Source organism: Tenrec ecaudatus, chromosome 14, assembly GCF_050624435.1.
Source record: "Tenrec ecaudatus isolate mTenEca1 chromosome 14, mTenEca1.hap1, whole genome shotgun sequence".
Taxonomy (NCBI): Eukaryota; Metazoa; Chordata; class Mammalia; order Afrosoricida; family Tenrecidae; genus Tenrec; species Tenrec ecaudatus.
The window spans coordinates 106,360,075-106,379,117 of NC_134543.1; the positions used below are offsets into that span (position 1 = coordinate 106,360,075).

Genomic DNA, 19,043 nt, shown 5'->3' on the forward strand with positions numbered 1-19,043 from the left:
ACGCGGGGCTCCCTGGCCGCCCGCGGGCAGCGGGCCGGGCCGGCCGCCAACGGCAGGGGGCGCCCGCGCTCGGCGGCTCCCGCCTGTGGTGCGGTCCCTCCCGGCAGGGGGCGCCCGCGCTCGGCGGCTCCCGCCTGCGGCGCGCTCCCTCCCGGCAGGGGGCGCCCGAAGGCCGCGAGGACGCGCGGGGACAGCCGGCGGCTCCCGCGCCGACCCCGCCCCGCGGGCGCGCGTGACCAGAACGCCGCGGGCCGCCCCGGGGCGGTTGCGGTCGGTAGGTACTTAAGGTGGCGAGAGCGCGTCTCCCTGCCGTCCCGGGGCTCAGCGCACCTGCCCGCCCGCCCGCCACGCCCCCAGGTGAGGAGCCCTTTCGGAGGCGGCAGTGATGTTCCCGCCCGCCCGGGACGCGCTGGGGCAGCTCCGCGTCCGCAGCTGACCGTGGGTGCCCGCGGCTGAAACGTTGATCGTTACTGTGGATTTTTACATTCTAGATCTGACCCGCCACCCTGAAGTCATCATGAGCTTTTTCCGACTCCTGATGAAGAAGAAGGAAGTAAGTGGGTTTTGTTTTTTTTTAAGCGATCGTTAAAAAAGAAAAAAAAAAAGACTAACTATGTGAACTTTTAAAGAGGAGCGACTAGGCGGTGCAGATTTTGAAAAAAGTAGAAACTGATGTCTGGGTATTTGGCTGTATTTAATTAAGGTGTTTCAGGTGGAAGCATTTCTGCACACATTTACCCGCACCCTTTTATCTGCTAGCTTATTCCTTTGGTTCTGTTTATGACCGCCGCGGCGAGCGGAGCCTCGTCCTTTGCTGTCTACTCCCTTCGAAAATCCGACGTGATGTGAGTAGCCGTTATTTACATAGTAAGAGCGATTTCAGGTGGTAGTTGGCTTTCAGCGTATCCGTGATCACATTTTCCTAGGGTTTTTTTTTTTGTTCCCCGACCCCCCACCCCCTCCTCCTTACCCCGGGGAAGAATTTCAAACCATGAACTTGAAGGCCAGGGCCAGAAAGCATCTTTGATAGGCAGGAGTCTTTGAAAGGACACTGATAAATTAGTTGGTTCCCTGTGTCTAAATAGCCTATCATCCGTGGGTCCTCTTCCATCTCCTCTACAGTAAAGTCAGATTTGATTTTCTTAAGCTTTGAAAAGTAAAATTCTTAAAAATGGTCTTTTGGGGCTATACAGCGTCCAACATGAATAATCAATGGCATTAAAAATTTAACCTATTAGAAAGATATTGCCTAATGTGGTAAATATGATAGTTAATTGTCTACAATCAACCTCAGCTTGGCTTTGGCTCTTTCACTGTGTGTCTTGGAATATAATAAAGATAAACATGAAATTGATCTTGGCTCAGCACAACGGAGTCGCTGCCAAGAGAATCTGAGTACCAGTTCATCGCCTGAGAACTTAAATCCAGGCCCTCCTGGTAGCAAAGCCAGAGAGCAAAAAACAGTTTTGGTTGCTCCTAACCTGGCAGCTCCACCCCGATGCCATTCAGCGGGTCTCTCAGAATAAAGGGAATAAGAGACACTGCTTAGAGGGATTTACCCTTCATTTTGGAGCCAAACTGAAACTCCCTGCAGGATTCTGCCTCTGGTTTCTGTTCCTATTGGAATTCGCCAGAAGGTGAATGCCTTGGTCACGTTTCTAGACTCAATATTACTGTTGTTTTAACAATACACTTTAACATTGAATGAGCTTTCTTTTATTTTTAGCACTGATAGAAAAAATAATCCAGAACCTTGGGAGACTGTGGATCCTACTGTACCTCAAAAGGTATTGCTAAATGTCCAGGAAAGGATTTATACTTTGCCCAAACCTTAGCACCCTGGTCAGCAGAACGGATTCAGTCTTTCGGGGTGTACGGGTGGTGTTGAAGAACGTGAGAGAATAAGGAATCCAGTTCAAACGCTTGCTCCCTTATTAACAGGAGGCTTTGGACAAATTGACCGCTGTGAGGCGCTGCGTTTCTGTAAAATGAGCACCATGGGCCTAGAGCTCCTCCCTCCTCGGTGTTGTTAAAGGCAGAAAGATGGTAACATACAAACGCGTAGGGCCCATTAGCACAGCGCCTACTACTCAGCCAGCCCGCAGGTGATTGTAATATGTTATCTCAATTAACGTGTACCGATCGGACAATGTAAGGAGTAGTGTGATCAATAAGAGCGCTCAAAAATCGTCTCTTTAAGCAAATATTTGCTGCTGCTTTTAAGATTCTTGCAGAGACATTTTTATATTTTAAGTATTTTTTGACGTATAACATTGACTTTGTAGTTATGAACCCTAACTTTTCAAGTTTGTTTGTTTTTTTTTGCCTTAGTTTGTTATTACAAAGCTCTCAGGGAGCGTAACTTGGCCTAGTGAGGAGACATTACGATGTTTAAAACTACCTATATCCTGGAGGAATAGAAACACTGCCGGCTCAATGAAACCCCCTAAAGGGGAGTTCTCTGACAGTCAAGAGCTATCCAATGTACAGCACCGACCCTTGTCCTCTAGTGTGCGTTAGGGCACCTGTACCCTGTTTGAGTAATTACAAGGAGGAACCTTAATTAAGAGTCGACTAGATACAAAGTCCTGTGGTCGAAGCTTTTGTGGCCGTTACGTATCTACCATGAGGCACTCTCTTTAAAACCCAAGGCTCACATGAAGTCGTGAGAGTCAACAAAACAAAGCAAAACACTACACGCGTTGTGCTTGAGTGGGTTCCAACTTTGGTAGCCCTCGAGGGTGTCCGAGGAGAATGGAGCTCCACAGGGTTCCTAGTGTTTCCTCCTCAAGGGCCTGGAGGAGCGGTGGGGCTGGCAGGCGGGACTCAGACCTCTTTGCATGAACACCTATATATACATTAATCGTTCGTACAACTCCCAGATTTTGAAAATAAGTGCATCTAGATCCTGTTCTTTGATCTCATAACATATAGGAATTCTAAGGCTTCTGAGAGAGCTGGATAGAGACCAGCCCCAGCCCACTACATTTAAGGCATGGTTTACAGCTAGCTGGGAAAACGTGGTTCTTTGGCCCCAAACCAACAAAAAGGGCGATGCTTTTCCTGAAGGGGACATGGACTCGCTATGAAAGGGGGACCTGAGGACAAAGGGCAAGTCTTTGTAATCAAAGTGTTTTGTTTGTTTCTTTGAAGCTAATTACAATCAACCAACAATGGAAACCCATTGAAGAGCTGCAGAAGATCAGAAAGGCAACCAAATGACCAGCCACCGCTTCTGTCTTCCAGAGAGGGCTCTGTGCATCCAGGGGAAACACTTCCGCACCCTAGGTTCTGGAAACCAGTGTTCGGGAAGGCTTCTGCTACATTTTTAGGGTGTTATCTACAGTTTAGACTTTGAATAAGAAGTTCAAGGTAGTGTAGCAAGACCCACCTGGTCCAAAATGGAATTCCTGTGTTTATTTTTCTTGTTGTAAATTTGAATTTTGCATATTGAAAATAGTTTTTGATGCCTGAGTTTTCCTTGAAATGTGTAAAGTTTTATAAATCAGATTGTCATATTAATAAAATACCATTTGTGCAACACTGTTTGAAGATTAGATGCATGCTTAAGTGGAGGATACGTTTTATGGAGAACACACACACATTCTGAAGCTCCAAACATTATCTTTTAAATAACACTCAGTATACATTTTCTGTGGAAACTTTTCCTCCACGTGCATGCATCAGAAGTAAACTGACCACTGACCATATTCCAAGCACGGCTCTATGCCGGTAAGACAAAGCAATGAGCCAAACCAAAGAGCAGAGGGATAGCAATCAAATAGGGTAAGTATGATGGAGGATAATGAAGAGGGAGGAGATGGGTGTGTGTGTGTGTGTGTGTGTGTGTGTGTGTAATTTGTGTGAGGACTGGTTTGGGAGGGCGTGCTGGGGTTCTGTTGGTGCACAGGAATGAGGGGTGTGCCACAATGGGCTTTAAAGATGCCAAGGGCCCTAACGGTGATGCCCCTGGGGAGGGCACAGGGAGAGTACACAGGGGCCATTCTTTACATGGCCAATGGGGCGTTGGAGCTGCCAAAGTTGTGATCATACCCAGCCTGCTCCTGGGCTCCCTCTGGGTTGCCCTCCACATTAGGACCAAATAGTGACTTTTTCATTAGCTTGAATATAAAAACCTTGAGACATAATTCATATAACGTAGCTTTTGTCCTTTTAAAGTGTGAAAATGCTTAGTATATTCACAAAATTGTGCAACTGTCTAATAACTGATCTAATACTAGAACAAGAACAGGTTCCTCTTCCCATCAAGAAACCTCGGGCCCACTAGCAGTCCCTTTTCCTCTTCTAGCTCCTGAAAAACAAACATTGTGTCTGTTTCTCTGCATTGGCCTAGTGTGACATTTCATACAAGTGGGATAACACCGTGTGGGGCCTTTGTGTCTGTCTGTATTGAACATACGGTCGTCAGGCTCATGTATGTTGTAGCAGGAATCGGCACTTCACCCCTTTTGATGGCTGCATAATATTCCGTGGGATGAATGTTAGGTGCCCTTGAGTTGGTTCTGACTCTCGGCGGCCCTGTGCACACCAGAAGGAAACCCTGCGCCAGCCCCAGGACTGCGGTTCGGTTTGAGCCCACTGGTGCAGCCTCTGTGTCAGTCCATCTCGCTGAGAGTCTGCCTCTTGTTTGCTGCCCTTCTACTCTACCACACCTGGTATCTTTTCCCAGACCTTGCAGTTAACAGCCCAATGTGTAACCACTGTACCAAACATCAGCTGAGAGATATTTGGATCATTTCGAGGTTGGGGCTCTCATGAAGAGTCATATAAGAGTCATAAATGACTCATGAGTCATTTATGAAGTCATAAATCATGGAAAATGGAATTGAAAGCTAATGGAAAATGTCCACACACTTTTGGAGGTCCCACAAATAAATTCTAGGGTAGATACATTTTCAATTATCTTGAGTAAATACCGGGGTTCATTAACTCTTAAATTAAAATAATTTAAATTTCCATGTGACTGTAATAGAAATTTAAGAGAAGAGTAACATTCTTGTCAGCTACATAACATTAAAAACCAACCCGCCTTTGCTGGAGACTTGCCAAGACTTGCCCCCTTGTTACCTCAGGTGTTCCCAATGAAAATGTTTCATGGTTGATCTCAAGGATGTGCATGTGCTAATTGGGAAGCACTTTTGGGGGTGGGGCAGGGCAGGGAGTAACCGCCAGGCTTTTCTTCCCTGGAGGTGGTGGACGGTGACATGGTGACATTGCCCTGCCCTGCGCCTTGTCACAATTGTTCTACGTTTGACCCCATGGTTGCAGCCACTGTGTCAATCCATGTGGGCAAATCTTCCTCGTTTTCACTGCCCCCCCTGCTTTACCAAGCCTTAAGTCCTTCCCCAGGGACTGGTCTCTCCTGATCGCATGTCCGAAGTCCGTGAGGCTAAGTCTCACCATCTTCGGTTCTCAGAAGCACGATGGAACATCGGTTTGGTACTTCTCAGACAGATTGGGGGGCTCTTGGCAATCTATGGTGCTTTCAACATTCTTAACCAGCACCGTAATTCAACTGCATCCAGTCTTCCTTAATGCCCAACTTTCACGTGCAGTGAAGATGATTGAAAACACCAGGGTTTGAGTCAGGTACACTTCAGTCTTCAAAGTGACAGCCTTGCTCTTCAATTCTTTGGGGAGATTTTGGGCAGCAGACTGACCTAATTCAAGGTGCCCTTTGATCTCTGGACTGCTGCTTCCACGCGCATTGATTGTGAATCTAAGTGAGAGAAAATCCTTGACAATCTGTTTTCTGTTTATCACGATGTTTTCCATTGCTCCAGTTGTAAGGATTTTGGTTTTCATTGAATTGTAATCGATATCGATCTTCATCAGCAAGTGCTTCAAGTCCTCCCCGCTTTCAGCAAGTAGGGTGATGTCATTTGTACATTGCATGCTGTTAATACGGCGTCCTCAATTCCGATGCTGCATTCTTCTTCAGCTAGCCCAGCTTCTTGGATTCTGGCCTCAGCATACAAGTGGACTAAATATGGGGGGAGATTACAACCCTGATTTTAAACCATCCCCTATTTCCCTTTCCTGTTTGTATAACTACTTCTCAAACCATGCGCAGGTTCCATATGAATTCAGTGAAGTGTCTGGAATTAATGCTATCCGTAATTTGTTATCCACAGTCGAATACTTTTATATTACATGTCAATAAAATATGAAGATCTGTCTGGTATTCTTTGTTTTCAGCCAACATCCACCTGCCATTAGCAATGCCATCCTCTTCGAAGACTCAGCTTGAGTTTCTGGCATCTCTTTACTGATGCACTGCTGTCACCATTGCTGAATTATCTTCAACATTTTCCTGGAAATGATAGTAATTATATTGTTCAATAATTCTCACATTCTACTGGGTCACCTCTCTGGAATGGGCACACATAAGAATCGCTTCCAGTCAGTTGGCCAGGTAGCTGTCTTTCAAATTTCTTGGCATAGATGAGTGCTTCTAGGGCTTTATCAGCTTGTTGAAATATTTCATTGGTTTTCCATTAATTCCTGAATCACTGTTTTTTTTTTTTTTGCTAATCACTGCAGCCTGGAATGGCTAAATGTCAACCAGTTCTTATGGTCCAGTGTGTATATTTCTTTGTCTTTTAATGCTTCCTGCATCATTCAATATTTTGTCCATAGAATCTAATATTTTTTCTGGTCTATTTAATCATTTTATTGGTGGCTTGTACATCTCTTATCACAATCCTTACATCTATTGTGTCAAGCACATTTGTACACATGTCGCCATCATCATTTTCAAAACATTTTCTTTCTACTTGAGCCCTTGGTGTCAGCTCCTCATTCTCCTCCCACCCCACCCTTCATCCCCTCAGGAACCCTTGATAATTTATAAATTATTGTTTTTTTCATGTCTTACCCTTTGCCCACTCTTCAATTGTCCAGACCCCATGGAGAGGGTTGTATGTAGATCATTATGCTTGGTTTCCCCTTTCTCCACCACCTTCCCCTTCCCTCCTGGCATCACCTGCCGCGGTCAGCCACAGCGGGTTCGGGTCCCCCGCTAGGTGGGTAAGGCTTCGACACGTGGGAGACGGAAATCACACAACTCAAAGGTTGCGGTGACTGTTCCAATTTTATTCATGTAAAGCTTCAACTTATATATTCTTTTTCTTGGCTTAAAGCTTATGGCCTGAGATCATACATTAGGAAATTCTCAGGCCACGAGACCGTAACAAGTTACATCAATCACATTATGATTCTTGGTTAAAACTTAGTACATCTTGAAACTAAAACATTCTTATACAAGGGTGATAAACATAAACCTTCCAACAATAACTGAGCACACTTCATCCAACTAGGGTGCATTGTTCTAACTATGAAATCAATAAAGCATTAATACATTTCATTATCAAAAATTACTTGACGGGCTTTGGCTGTTCTTTCTGTTCCTTCTTAGGCTGTTCCTCTAGGGCTTTCATTTCTTGTTCTTTCTTTTCCACTAAGTTCCCATAAATTAAACTCCCAAAAGTCTTTCTGTACCAAGGTATGAGTTGCCTCACAATAGGTAGCTTTGCTTCAGTGGACTTCAAACATCACGGAGGCCCTCTTCTTGCCGACCTTTCCATAAAACTTAAGCTACTAAAAGGAACTTGTACACCTTTCTTTGTTAACTATTCTTATGCCATTTTCATTGTAAGCCCTCGTATAAGGTAAATCAGGGCCAGGAACTCTATTTCTCTTTGGGGTATTTCCTGGAGGGGGATGCCGTATTCTACCCCCTATGCGGTAACCAAAATAAGGAAAGGGAAAAACTGGATGATAAGCACTCCAAATAATTATGGCAAGGCCAATCAAACAAGTCCAAATACATATTGAGAGCGGGTTTGGGCAGCCAACTCCCACCGTCCAGCTTCTCTGAAGCCGGGCCAGGCGTCGTTCGACTCTTGTCTTCAACGTCACGCAGCAGGACTGGTCCCCTCAATCACCACTGTCATTGCTGGTCCTGAGGGGTTTATCTGTCCTGGTTTCCCTGTGTTTCCAGCTCTTATCTGTACCCATGTATATGCTCTGATCTAGCTGGATTTGTACGGTAGAATAGGGTCATGATAGTGGGGGAAGGAAGCATTACAGAACTAGAGGAAAGTTGTATGTTTCATCAGTGCTATACTGTATCCTGCCTGGCTCAACTTTTCCTTGTGACTCTTCTGTAAGGGGATGTCCAATTGTCTACAGATGGGCTTTGGGCCTCCACTCTGACTCCTCCTCTTTCACAATGACATTATTTTTTGTTCCAGGTATTTGATGCTTGATACCCGATCCCATCAACACCTCGTGATCACACAGGCTGGTGTGCTTCTTCCTTTAGAATCCTTTAATAGTTTAACTGGGGGCTTGGATTTATTTTCCAGTTCTTTCAGCTTGAGACATGCTCAGCATGTTCTTCCTTCTGAGTTATAACTTCATGTCTTTGTAGAGATGTTTCATTAGAATTAATTTAAAAACTCACTTTAAAAAAAACTCACTTTCTAATGCAAATGTCAGTACTTAAAATTGCGAGTTTTCCCTTTTTGACTTTACTGTAAATTGAGTGAAGGTTTACAGAGGTCAGTTTTCCATCCAATGATTCATATACATTTTGTTTCACATCACTGATTGCAATCCCCACAATGTAACATCACTTTTCCGGCTTCCTCCTGGTTGTTCCTGTTTGCATTTCTCTTTTCTAACTTTCCTGAACTGTGTCTTTGGGTAAATGCTGCCCTTTTGATCTCAAAATGGTTCATTATTCTAAGATATTCAGACCTCCCTAGTGGGATTATTCCCCCTTATAAATCTGTCTATTGTTTAGCTGAAAATTGAGTAACAGAGGTGATTTGTTTTCAAGCCTGAAGGGGGACTTAAGGCTCCACCTGTCTCTATCCAATGACTAAGCCTGGCCTTTTTCAGGTCTGGGTTTTGTTACGAGTTTTCTTTCGTTCTTCCCAAGATCTTCTAACTGTGATCTCCTTTAGAACAGTTGTTGTTTTTAGCCTTGGGGTTGTGGACACTGATGGTTGTATGGTCTATTAGTCCCTTGGACTCATTTTTTTGGTTCTGAAATTTATTTTAAATCATTTTATTGGGGCTCATCTCTTATCCATCCATCCATCCATCCATCCATCCATCCATCCATTTTGTCAAGCACCTTTGTACATTTGTTGCCATCATCATTCTCAAAACATTTTCTTTGTACTTGAGCCCTTGGTATCAGCTCCTCATTTTTGCCTCCCTCACGAACCCTTGATAATTTATACATTATTGTTTTCTCATGTCTTACACTGTCCAATGTCTCCCTTCACCTACTTTTCTGTTGTCCATCTCCCAGGGAGGGGGTCAGATGTAGATCATTGTGATCGGTTCCCCATTTCTCCCCCACCTTCCCTTTCCCCTCCTGGCATCACTACTCTCGTTATTGGTCCCGAGGGGTTTATCTGTTCTGTATTCCCTGTGTTTCCAGCTCTTGTCTGTACTCATGTGCATGCTCTGGTCTAGCTGGATTTGTAAGGTAGAATTGGGGTCATGATAGTGGTGGGGTGGAGGAGGAAGCACTTAGGAACTAGAGGAAAGTTGTATGTTTCATCGGTGCTATACTGCACCCTGACTGGCTCATCTCTTCCAGGAGACCCTTCTGTAAGGGGATGTCCAGTTGCCTACAGATGGGCTTTGAGCCTCCACTCCGCACTCTCCCTCGTTCACAACGATATGATTTTTTTGCCATGGTCTCATTTTTACCATGTACCTTCAATTGTCTTCACTCTACTTTCTTCTGGACAAGAACATATGAGTATTGCCGCTTAGGTGACTGCTCATGCATGAGCTCTTAAGACACAAGTTGCTACTCACCAAAGTCATCTAGAACAGCTTTTGTGTGGACTATTTGATGCTAATTCACCTTGATGTCCCGAGGGCATGGTGCTAAACCTCCAATTCATAAGCTGTTTGGTTGTGTCCAAGGAGTTCTCATGACTTTGGTATCGAATCTCATGGTGCTATGGACATGGGTGTTCATATGTCTGTCTTCTCTGTGTTCCTTATTTCCTCGCTGTCATCAGCATAGATCCATGTGTCTTGTCAGGAGAGAGGGGATCCGCAGAGAGAGAGTGCCTCCTGCCTCCAAGGAGGAAAACGGGAGTTCCCAGAATCCTCAGGAGAAGACCATGCCCACACAGAGACCCTCATTGGCTATGACCCAATCGAGAGACTAGACTCTACCCCTACCCTCTTAATCCTCTCAAGTCCCAAATTGACACCAGACTGTGTAACTACCACATTATGGCATGCACTAGTCTGGAAGGAATGGTTCTGCCTTTGTGAATTAATGTTATTGAACGTTTTGCCTTATCAGCCTCCCACTATGATGTATATAAGTATCCAGTCACTTAAGAGTTTAATCTGTACAATTCAGGATTTATGTACTGTGGGTGGTAGCCAGCCTATACTTATGTAGTTTGCTTCTACAACAGTGATGTAAAGTTTATACCCTGGCTAGATTCGTATCACTATCAATGGAATTACCTTATGCTCCAGGGGGATGATCTATATTGCTCGCTAACATAATGACGTCTCTAAAGTGAACCAGAGACATATATAAAATGCAGATATATGAATGGATTTTGGGGCTCACACTTAATTCTAGTCCAAATCTAAGAACAAATAGTTCTTATGGCCTGGCCCAGGTTGGTGCTCGCCCTCATGGAGAGATCGCTGAAGACATGGGAGCGACAGCAAAATGTGGCACAGAAACCAGATGGAGGCCAGCTATTAGAAAGAGTAGCATCTGGGGTCTTAAGGCTCATCTTCAAAAAGTAGCCATCGAAGTGAGGCAGCAACAAAACCCACCCAGAAGCGTCCAACCAGCCTGTTGGATGATCAATAATAAAGCCCAAATCTGACTGAGAAAATGGCATCAGAAATAAAAGAAGGAAAACCTAAAGGCACATCTCTTAACAGCCTTTTAATAAAAATAACTTACCGTATATACTCGAGTATAAACCGAACAAAACATTAGCCGAGGTACCCAATTTTACTGCAAAAACTGCATTAAAAATGTGCTGGAAAACTCGGCTTATACACGAGTATACAGGTACTCATACCCAGTGGCTATGATTTACAATACTTGAGGCTGTCAAGTTGATTCTGACTTTATAATAGATTCGTATTATAAAGAGTTGCTTATCTGGACAATGGGCCTGAGTTAGTTGCCATCAAGTTAATTCTGCCTCCTGGTGGCCCCTGTGTGCTGAGTGAACCGCTCCATAGGATGCTAAGCTTATTCCCTTCCAGAGGCAGATCTCCAGGCTGGTCTCCCCAGGACCCTAGGTTTAAAAATATCACACTCCATATTTGTGTACTTCAAGTAATGCATGTGATGTTTTTCATTACTTAGCTATGTGTAATTATGAAATTGATACTGCCTGATATAAGGTTATATGTTCTCAGGCCAGTTAACTGTCTTAATTATTTTTAATCATGCCTTTGCTAATTTGAAATTTCAGCATCAACATCCAAGAGAAATGGATTCTCAAAACAGGTTAATACCACAAGCCAATCCCATCTACTTTTTTTTATTTCGAAGAGTATTGTAACTATTACTTTTAATTATTTAAATTTTAAAGAAGCACTACTTATTGCATAAATCACATTAAATTTAAGTTTAACTCTACATTCAATAAAATGCACACGTCTTCACTGTTTGGTTAGAAGGATTTTACTAATTGTACACACTCATGTAACTACCCAAACCAAAATCTAGAGCACCTTTGTTACTCCAGAAAGTTCCCTGGTACTATTTATTTTAAGTTAAAGACATTATTTTAAACTAGGAAATGTGTTCATTTGCTCCAAAAATCAAATCAGCCCTATGGAAAAGCCCACGCAGAGAGGAGCCGAAATCTCTTGCCAACAGACAGCAAGAGTTGGAGTTCTTGCCAACAGCCATGTGAATAAGCCGATAGTTTTGCAATACATGCCAGACGATCAACATAATGGGCAAAATATTTGTAAATTATACATCTGTTAAGATATTTGTATAAGGAACTGCATGAATTGGAATTGACTCTATGATAGTGCGTTTGACATTTTGGTTTTTATTGAGACTCAGGAATAAAAAGAAAGACAACTCAAAATTTTAAATGGGCAAAACACTTAAGAGCCATTTTTCCAAAGAAGAAATACAAATGGGCAATAAGCACATGAAAAGACGCTCAGCACCATTACACATTGTAGAAATAAGTATCAAAATGTAACAAAACTATAGAGATATACTTCCTACCTACTAACCCAAGCCTCCTGCCACTGCCGAGTGGCCTCTGACTCACAGCACCCTATACAGATCTTTACAGAAGCCCAGCGCTCCCCCAAACTGCCATCAGAGCTCCGGCTCACACCTACTAGCATGGCTGTATTCCAAAACACAACATCGACAGGGTTATGGAGAATTTGAGCCCTTGGTGCATTGCTGATGGGAATGGAAATAGTGTAGCCTCTTTGGAAAAGAGTTTCACAGTTCTTCAAAATAGGAAACATTTCTGCTCCTAGGGACATACACAAAATAATCGAAATGGTATTTGAGTGAAGGAGGCCAGGAATGGGGGAGTGACTGCTGGTGGGTAGTTTCCATTTGGGGGGATGAAATGTTCTAAAATGAGCTCGTGGTGATGATTGCACAACTCTGTGATTATACGAAAGAACACTGAACTGTTTCTCCCTGTCCAGAACAGGGAGGAGTGAGGAAAATCAAAGACTAAAGAAAACAACTCCAAAGGACTCATGGCCCATGAGAACCTCAGCCTCACGCCCATCCTGCTCTCCTACATTCCACTCCTCTCGTTTAGCCCAGTGGATTTAGTGTCTTCTGATAGCAAGCAACGCACTCCCATTGAGTTGATTCAACCCACAGTGAGTATTGGCCAGAGTAAAACTGCTCTATAGGCTCCTTTTTATGTCGGCAGGTTGCCGCATCGTTCTCCTTTGGAGCAGCTGGTAGGTTTGAACCACAGACTTTTTGGTTTGTAGCCGAACGTTTAGCTCACAGTGCCACTGGGACTTCCTTCTGGTCATTGCCAAATACAACCCACTGCTGTTGAATTGGCTCTGATGCGGAGTGACTCCACAGGACAGAACAGAACAGCTCCATGGGGTTTCTGAGGCTACAAATCATTATGGAAGCAGATAGCCTCATTTTTCTCCTGCAGAGCGGCTAGCGGGTTTGAACCATCAATTTTGAGGTCAGCAACCCAACACTTAACCCATGGCGCCCCATGACTCCTTAGTCATTAGGGAAATACAAATTCAAACTGCAGCGACGTATCACTACACACCTACCGGAATTTTATACTTAATGCCAAATGTTGGTGAAGCTATGGAGCGATTAAAAATAGCGTACAATGCTAGCAGGAATACAAAATGGTACAGTCACTGCAGGAATCAATGTCCAGAAATAAAAACTCCTGCCTACAAAAGGACTTATACACAAATCCTGAGAGCATCTTTGCTCATAAAACGAGCAAATGGGAACGATCCAAATGACCTTCAACTGGTCACTAGATAAATGGTAGCATAGCCACATAATAAATTGTCACCATCCAAGGAAAAGGCTTATGAACTGTCTTTTTACCTGTTATAAAGTGGCTTCGGTGTCTCAGGATGGTACTATCATGAAGTTACCGCTTGTGAGGATGGTGCCGTTTGGTGTACGGAGTCAACTCGACAGCCCCCAACAACTCCAGCTGCCTGCTAGATGATTTGGAGGGAACGATCCAGCCTTTTGGGACTGAAATGTGGAAAAAATGAACTACATCACTTAGCTCTTGCGTCTTCCTCTCTCCACCTGGCTGCCCTTTATACAAACCCTCAGTGAGTGCTTTACTCGGAAGAGGGGGTGATTTACCTGCTCTCGAGGCAGGGACATCTGTACGCAGCGATGACGTTGCTGACCGCCCACGTCAGAAGAGTCTGGGGACGTCGCTGGCCCTGATAACCAGGTCTTACATGGATTCGCAGCACACCCAGTGAGCCACAGCCCCCAGAACCTCCCTTTGTGGGTTTCTCTCAGGGGTGAGTGTGTGGTTACTGCTCAGCAGCGTTGCACCTGAACTGATTTTCCTCGGCATGTTCTCCACCCCCTTTGCTCTCTTCCCTCCAGCTGGACGGCAGGGGCTCTCCTTCCCGGGGGTGAGGGCTGCAGACCTGAGAGCAGCCTGGTCAGAGTGTGGGTGGTGGGTGGCAGCATCGGGGTGCCAGGGAGTGATGCCCACTGGGGGTCTCCCCTCAGGCCTGCAGCCTGGGGATCTTTAGGGAGGCTCCGGAGTTAGGGTTCACATGGTTATTCTTCAGGGTAGCCTCATCGCATGGTGGACACGTGCAAAGCTTCTGGGCTAAAGTTTGAGAGGCGCTGGCTTAGAACAACAAAAACGTTTCAAATGAGAGGCTTCAAAAATCTCAAAGAGAGCCCATGTGAAAGGCAATAGACAAGCACATTTATTGTATACAGCATATTGGAAGAGGTGCTTTTATTGTTGTTTTTGTTTTTTTAAGCTTGAGAAACGGAGCAGAATGTATGGATTAAACCAGGCCACAAGGTAGGGTTTGTGATGACTACCAGCCATCTCCACGCTCCAAAGGGAAGTTTGATGGGCAGGACAAGCTGAGGCCTTGCAATGTTCCCATCTCCTTTTCAAACGCCCCAGAGGGCCCTGGCTTGGACATTTTGCTAAACCAGTCAGATTTTCCCTCCCAAGGGCTTGCAGGAAAAGTCAGAGAGGGGTCGGGGTTAGAGGTGGCCATTTAAGAAGAAAAGTCAGCGATGAGGAGGCGGGGGAGTGTCCATGGCCCTGCAGGCGGGTGAGGAAGTGGAAAGGGCCAGGAGGTGAAATGAACAGCACATGCAGGGCCCAGTGGATGACGGTCCTGAGCGACACGCACTCCAGCCAGACGATGCCACTCACAGAGAGACGGGGGCAGAACCGCCCCTGTGGGGTGCCGAGAGAGTGGCTTACAGGAGCAGACAGCCTCCTCTTCCTGCTGCTGCTTGACCCTGGAAGGATGGCAGGGGGGCAGAGCATGGGTCCGAAAAGGGCCACTGGCACTTCCTGACTGCTGACAGTGTGAGCTGCGTGCCATAGGCCGGCCCGAGGCCCGTCCATCTCCTGACCCTCTTTGACTTCATTGCTCTCTGCCGGGGAGCGGGGTGGGTGCGTGGGAAGAAACGTTGGCTCAGAGGGACTGGTACCCAGGAGGGATTCCTCTTGGGAGCAGGCCTGGAGGAAGGGCCCCCCTGTCAGTGTTCCTTCTTCCTCCCCTCCCTCTAGCCCCCCACTACTCTTAACAGGCCAACCTCCTCAGAGGCCCACACTGAGGTCAGTGTCCATGTAGCCTGCTGGTATGAGAGAGGGGACAGAAAACGGACTCCTAAGAGCTGTTTGAAAGCAGTGTCTAGGACAGGTGGTCACGGCTTCAGGTGATGAGCACTCACGACACTCCAGAAACCAGTCCACACTCCTTCGTGAGCATACCATCGCCCTGAATCCTTACCACAGCCCCCGAGGCAGGTGCCCCCTTTCCTGGTTGAGTTCTCCGTCAGGATTGCACAATCCTGTCATCTGTTGGGCTATCGGGGAGCAGGAGCGGGCCTGTCTAGGAGTTTAGGGTGCACAGGGACTCGCTAGGCTAATTTAGCTCTCTCCCAGTGCTGGCACTTTCTGCCTCGCTAGTGATTAAGTTGAATAAGCTCAACCCACAGTCTGGCCAAGGGAGGCCATCACATAGGAGCCTGGGATAATTAAGGTTTTGTGTCAACTTGGCTGGGCCACGGTCCTCAGTGGTTTGGCAGTTAAGACCTTGTCATCCACCAGGGTGAGATCTGCTTGAAGATGTGGCTTGCTTCCAATAGAAGTAGACGTTATGGGAAGACTTGTTTGCTTTCTGCTAGGTCTGGGTCCAGCATCTGGTCCATGGACCTACAGTTCTTTGGACTTGTCAATGGCTTGGCAATCATCCATGGCCTGCTATCTGGGCTTAATTCATCTCTGCAGGCGCAAGCCTGTCTTCCTACAGATCTTGGGTTCGTCAGCCCCTTTAGCTACAAGAGCCGGGAGAAGCGTCCAGCCTAACACATGCCTTATGGACTAGAAACTCACAGGCTTCAACTACCGTGCGAGCTGTTTTCTTGATGTGACTACCTTGCGCTCTCTCTGTGTGTACGTGTTTTAGATGTCTTCATTACTTCCCTACTTTTTTCATCCTTCTCTAGGAGCCCTGGTGGTGTAATGGCTGCACACTGGACTGCTAACCACAAGGTGAGCTGTTCAAAACCACCAGCCTCTCAGTCTCAGAAACCCAGGCGGCAGTTCTACGATGCCCTTTTGGGTCATTGTGAGTGGAAACCGACTTGTTGGCAGTGAATTTGGGCTTTTGGTTTGAGAGAATGCAAAGCTTAAGGCAGGGGCCACTCATCTTTTTCTAATCTTCAGTCCCAGGATGTCCCCACGGTTTCCCCTCACCCTGGTCAGGTGCATAGGAAATGGCTTCACCTGCCTCCTGGGCTTCCCTGGGAGGGATAACGAATGGGTCAGACACCGTGGAGGCAATGCGTCTTATCCCCAAGGAGCACTAGTTTTGAGCGTGGGAGCTTTGCTTTCTTTACCAGTACACGGCACGTGGAAGGTGCTCCTTGAGTGTGCTCTGAATGATTAAAGCAGGCCATGAATTCTTTTTTTTAAAAAAGCATTTTATTGGGGGCTCGTACAACTCTTATCACAATGCATCCATCCATCCAGTGTGTCAAGCACATTTGTACATTTGTTGCCCTCATCATTCTCAAAACATTTTCTTTCTGCTTGAGCCCTTGGTATCAGCTCATTTTCCTCCTCCCTCCCCCACCTTCCGTCCCTCACGAACCCTTGATAATTTACAAATTATTCTTATTTTTTTTAATGTCTTACACGGTCTGATGTCCTTCACCCACTGATGTCCTTCACCACTGATGTCCTTCACCCACTTTTCTGCTGTCCGGTTTGAAAAGATGCATGCCGTAATCATCTCTAGCATGATCTCAAGGTTGTATGCCAAGGAGTCCCCGGAGATCACAGAGAGTGAGGTGCTCAACGGTGCCATAGCAGAAAGGCCTGGCAGTCTGCTTTGAAAAGCCTCTCTTCCAAAGCTCGCACCATTGAAAACTCCGAGGAGGGTGGCTCGGCTGTGACACACGTGGACTCACCACGAGTCAGAAGGGAGTCACCAGCAACATATGTCTGGTCCGGTGTCCTAACAGCTGGCCTCTCCTGGAGCTGCAGTTTGTTGGGAACGAAAGAATTCCCCTTCCAGGGGCATGGGAAATGAAAGCAATGCTCAACTTCCTGAAGGAAGGGACATGAAACTATGACAGTATGAGCCAGAGGGACTGCCCAGGGTTAAGGAAGACTTCCTTGAAGAAAAAGATCCACCTACCCAAATACCTTCCTATTACATATCATACTCCAGAGGGAGTTTCCATCCTAATAGCCAAGTGGGCCTATCTAGAGTCAAGGTCAATGGTAGAAATGCCACCTAAGTAACTTGCAGGCCACACTACACTCTCAGTTATCAAACAAATAGACACAATGACACCCACTGTTGGCAATGTTATAGGGAAGTAGGAACAAGTGATACATCATTATCAGCACTGTAAGCTAAACCTTTCTTGAGAATTACCTGTCAATATATAACCAGCGTGTTTGACACTTTGCTCCAGGAAGTATTCGAAAAGAAAATACTATCCATAGCAACAGAAGCCATTTGAAAACGGAAACAAGCTCATGCTCAATACAAGAGAAGACTTGGATATACTAGTAGCTGGAAGACAAGAACGTATGAGCGTATGACATGCAATGTCTTCATTCAGAGTGAAGAAGGTATCAGAGGCCCTGACGTGTGGACCGGTGCAGACAAAAGGCGAACGGAAGAAAGCAGAGCACAATGTAGACGGCACGTGGGGATTCCGACTCCACAACTGATGCACTTACCGTTACCGAGGGTCACAAGTGTCAGTGCAGGTAGACACTTTTATCACACAACATCATTCTGTTTTAGAGCTCGTGTCCTGAAAGCATTTCAGACGTACAGAGAAGTTGGAGAAGGTGGCGAAGACCTCTCCCACACCGCCCTGCTGTCTGCCAGCTGTTCACCTTTTGCCTCGTTTCGTAGGGTGGTGTGGGCTCCGCGGGGGCAGCCGGAGGGCTGTAACAAAGAGGGAAGAAAGAGTTCCCTGGGGGAAATAGCAAATGGTAGAACCGTGAAGCCAGAGCAAAAGGCCGCTCTGTCTACCCTGGAAAATATTCCTTCAAAATTCCTGCCAGCCCCTCTCTGGCTGTGGGGTCTCCTGCCCCAGTGGGGGGGGGCGGGAAAAAAGGCTCTTAGCTTGCATGGGGGTTCTGTTCCATCTCAGCCAGCTCCCTCTTCCCGAGCCCCTCCTCTCCCTCCTCCCCAGGGCCCTAATGGGCAGGAGTACCGGACTATGGCCATAAAGACATGCGTCCCCGGCCTGTGGTGAGTGATCGTTATTTGTTGTTGTTTTTATAAATCTTTTTAATTGGGGCTCATACAACTCTTAGCACAATCCATACATACATCAATTGAGCAAAGCACCCTTATACATTCGTTGCCCTTGTCATTCTCAAAATTCACCTTCCACTTGGGTTCCTGGAATCAGCTCATTTTTCTTTTTTCCCCTCCCCCTCCCTTCCCGCTCCCCCCTTCCCCCTGCACCCTTAATAGTTTATAAATAATTATTTTATCTTATCTTACACTGCCCGGTGTCTCCCCTCACCCACCTTCCCATTGCCCATCTCCCGGAGAGGAGGTTCCACATAGATCCCCAAGATCGGCTCTCCCTTTCTACACCCCCTTCCCTCCCGGTGTGCCATGGGAGTGATCTTTATAAGCCAATTCCCAATGTCCCCACATATTACCTCCTTTGACAGCCACCCTTCTGTGAGCATCGGGAGGCTGGGGGCACCCAGGGGAAGTGGTTTTACGTCCCACACCAC

At 46.1% G+C, this 19,043-nt stretch overlaps 1 protein-coding gene across 1 annotated transcript; it reads left to right on the top strand.

Moving 5' to 3' along the window:
• The first annotated feature begins 246 nt into the window (after positions 1-246).
• COXFA4L3 (cytochrome c oxidase associated subunit FA4L3) lies at positions 247-3,532 on the top strand. Its single transcript, XM_075531254.1, has 5 exons — positions 247-357; positions 492-553; positions 760-845; positions 1,727-1,787; positions 3,154-3,532. Exons 2-5 carry the CDS (start codon positions 518-520, stop codon positions 3,220-3,222), a joined length of 252 nt encoding a protein of 83 aa, XP_075387369.1. The 5' UTR covers positions 247-357; positions 492-517; the 3' UTR covers positions 3,223-3,532.
• The last annotated feature ends 15,511 nt before the right edge of the window (positions 3,533-19,043 follow it).

Excerpts from the sequence above, each read along its gene's own strand:
- COXFA4L3 (XM_075531254.1), top strand. The coding sequence starts at position 518 with ATGAGCTTTTTCCGACTCCTGATGAAGAAGAAGGAA. Across the intron at positions 554-759 it reads TCCTGATGAAGAAGAAGGAA|CTTATTCCTTTGGTTCTGTT; the intron begins GTAAGTGGGTTT and ends TTTATCTGCTAG. Across the intron at positions 846-1,726 it reads CTTCGAAAATCCGACGTGAT|CACTGATAGAAAAAATAATC; the intron begins GTGAGTAGCCGT and ends TTTTATTTTTAG.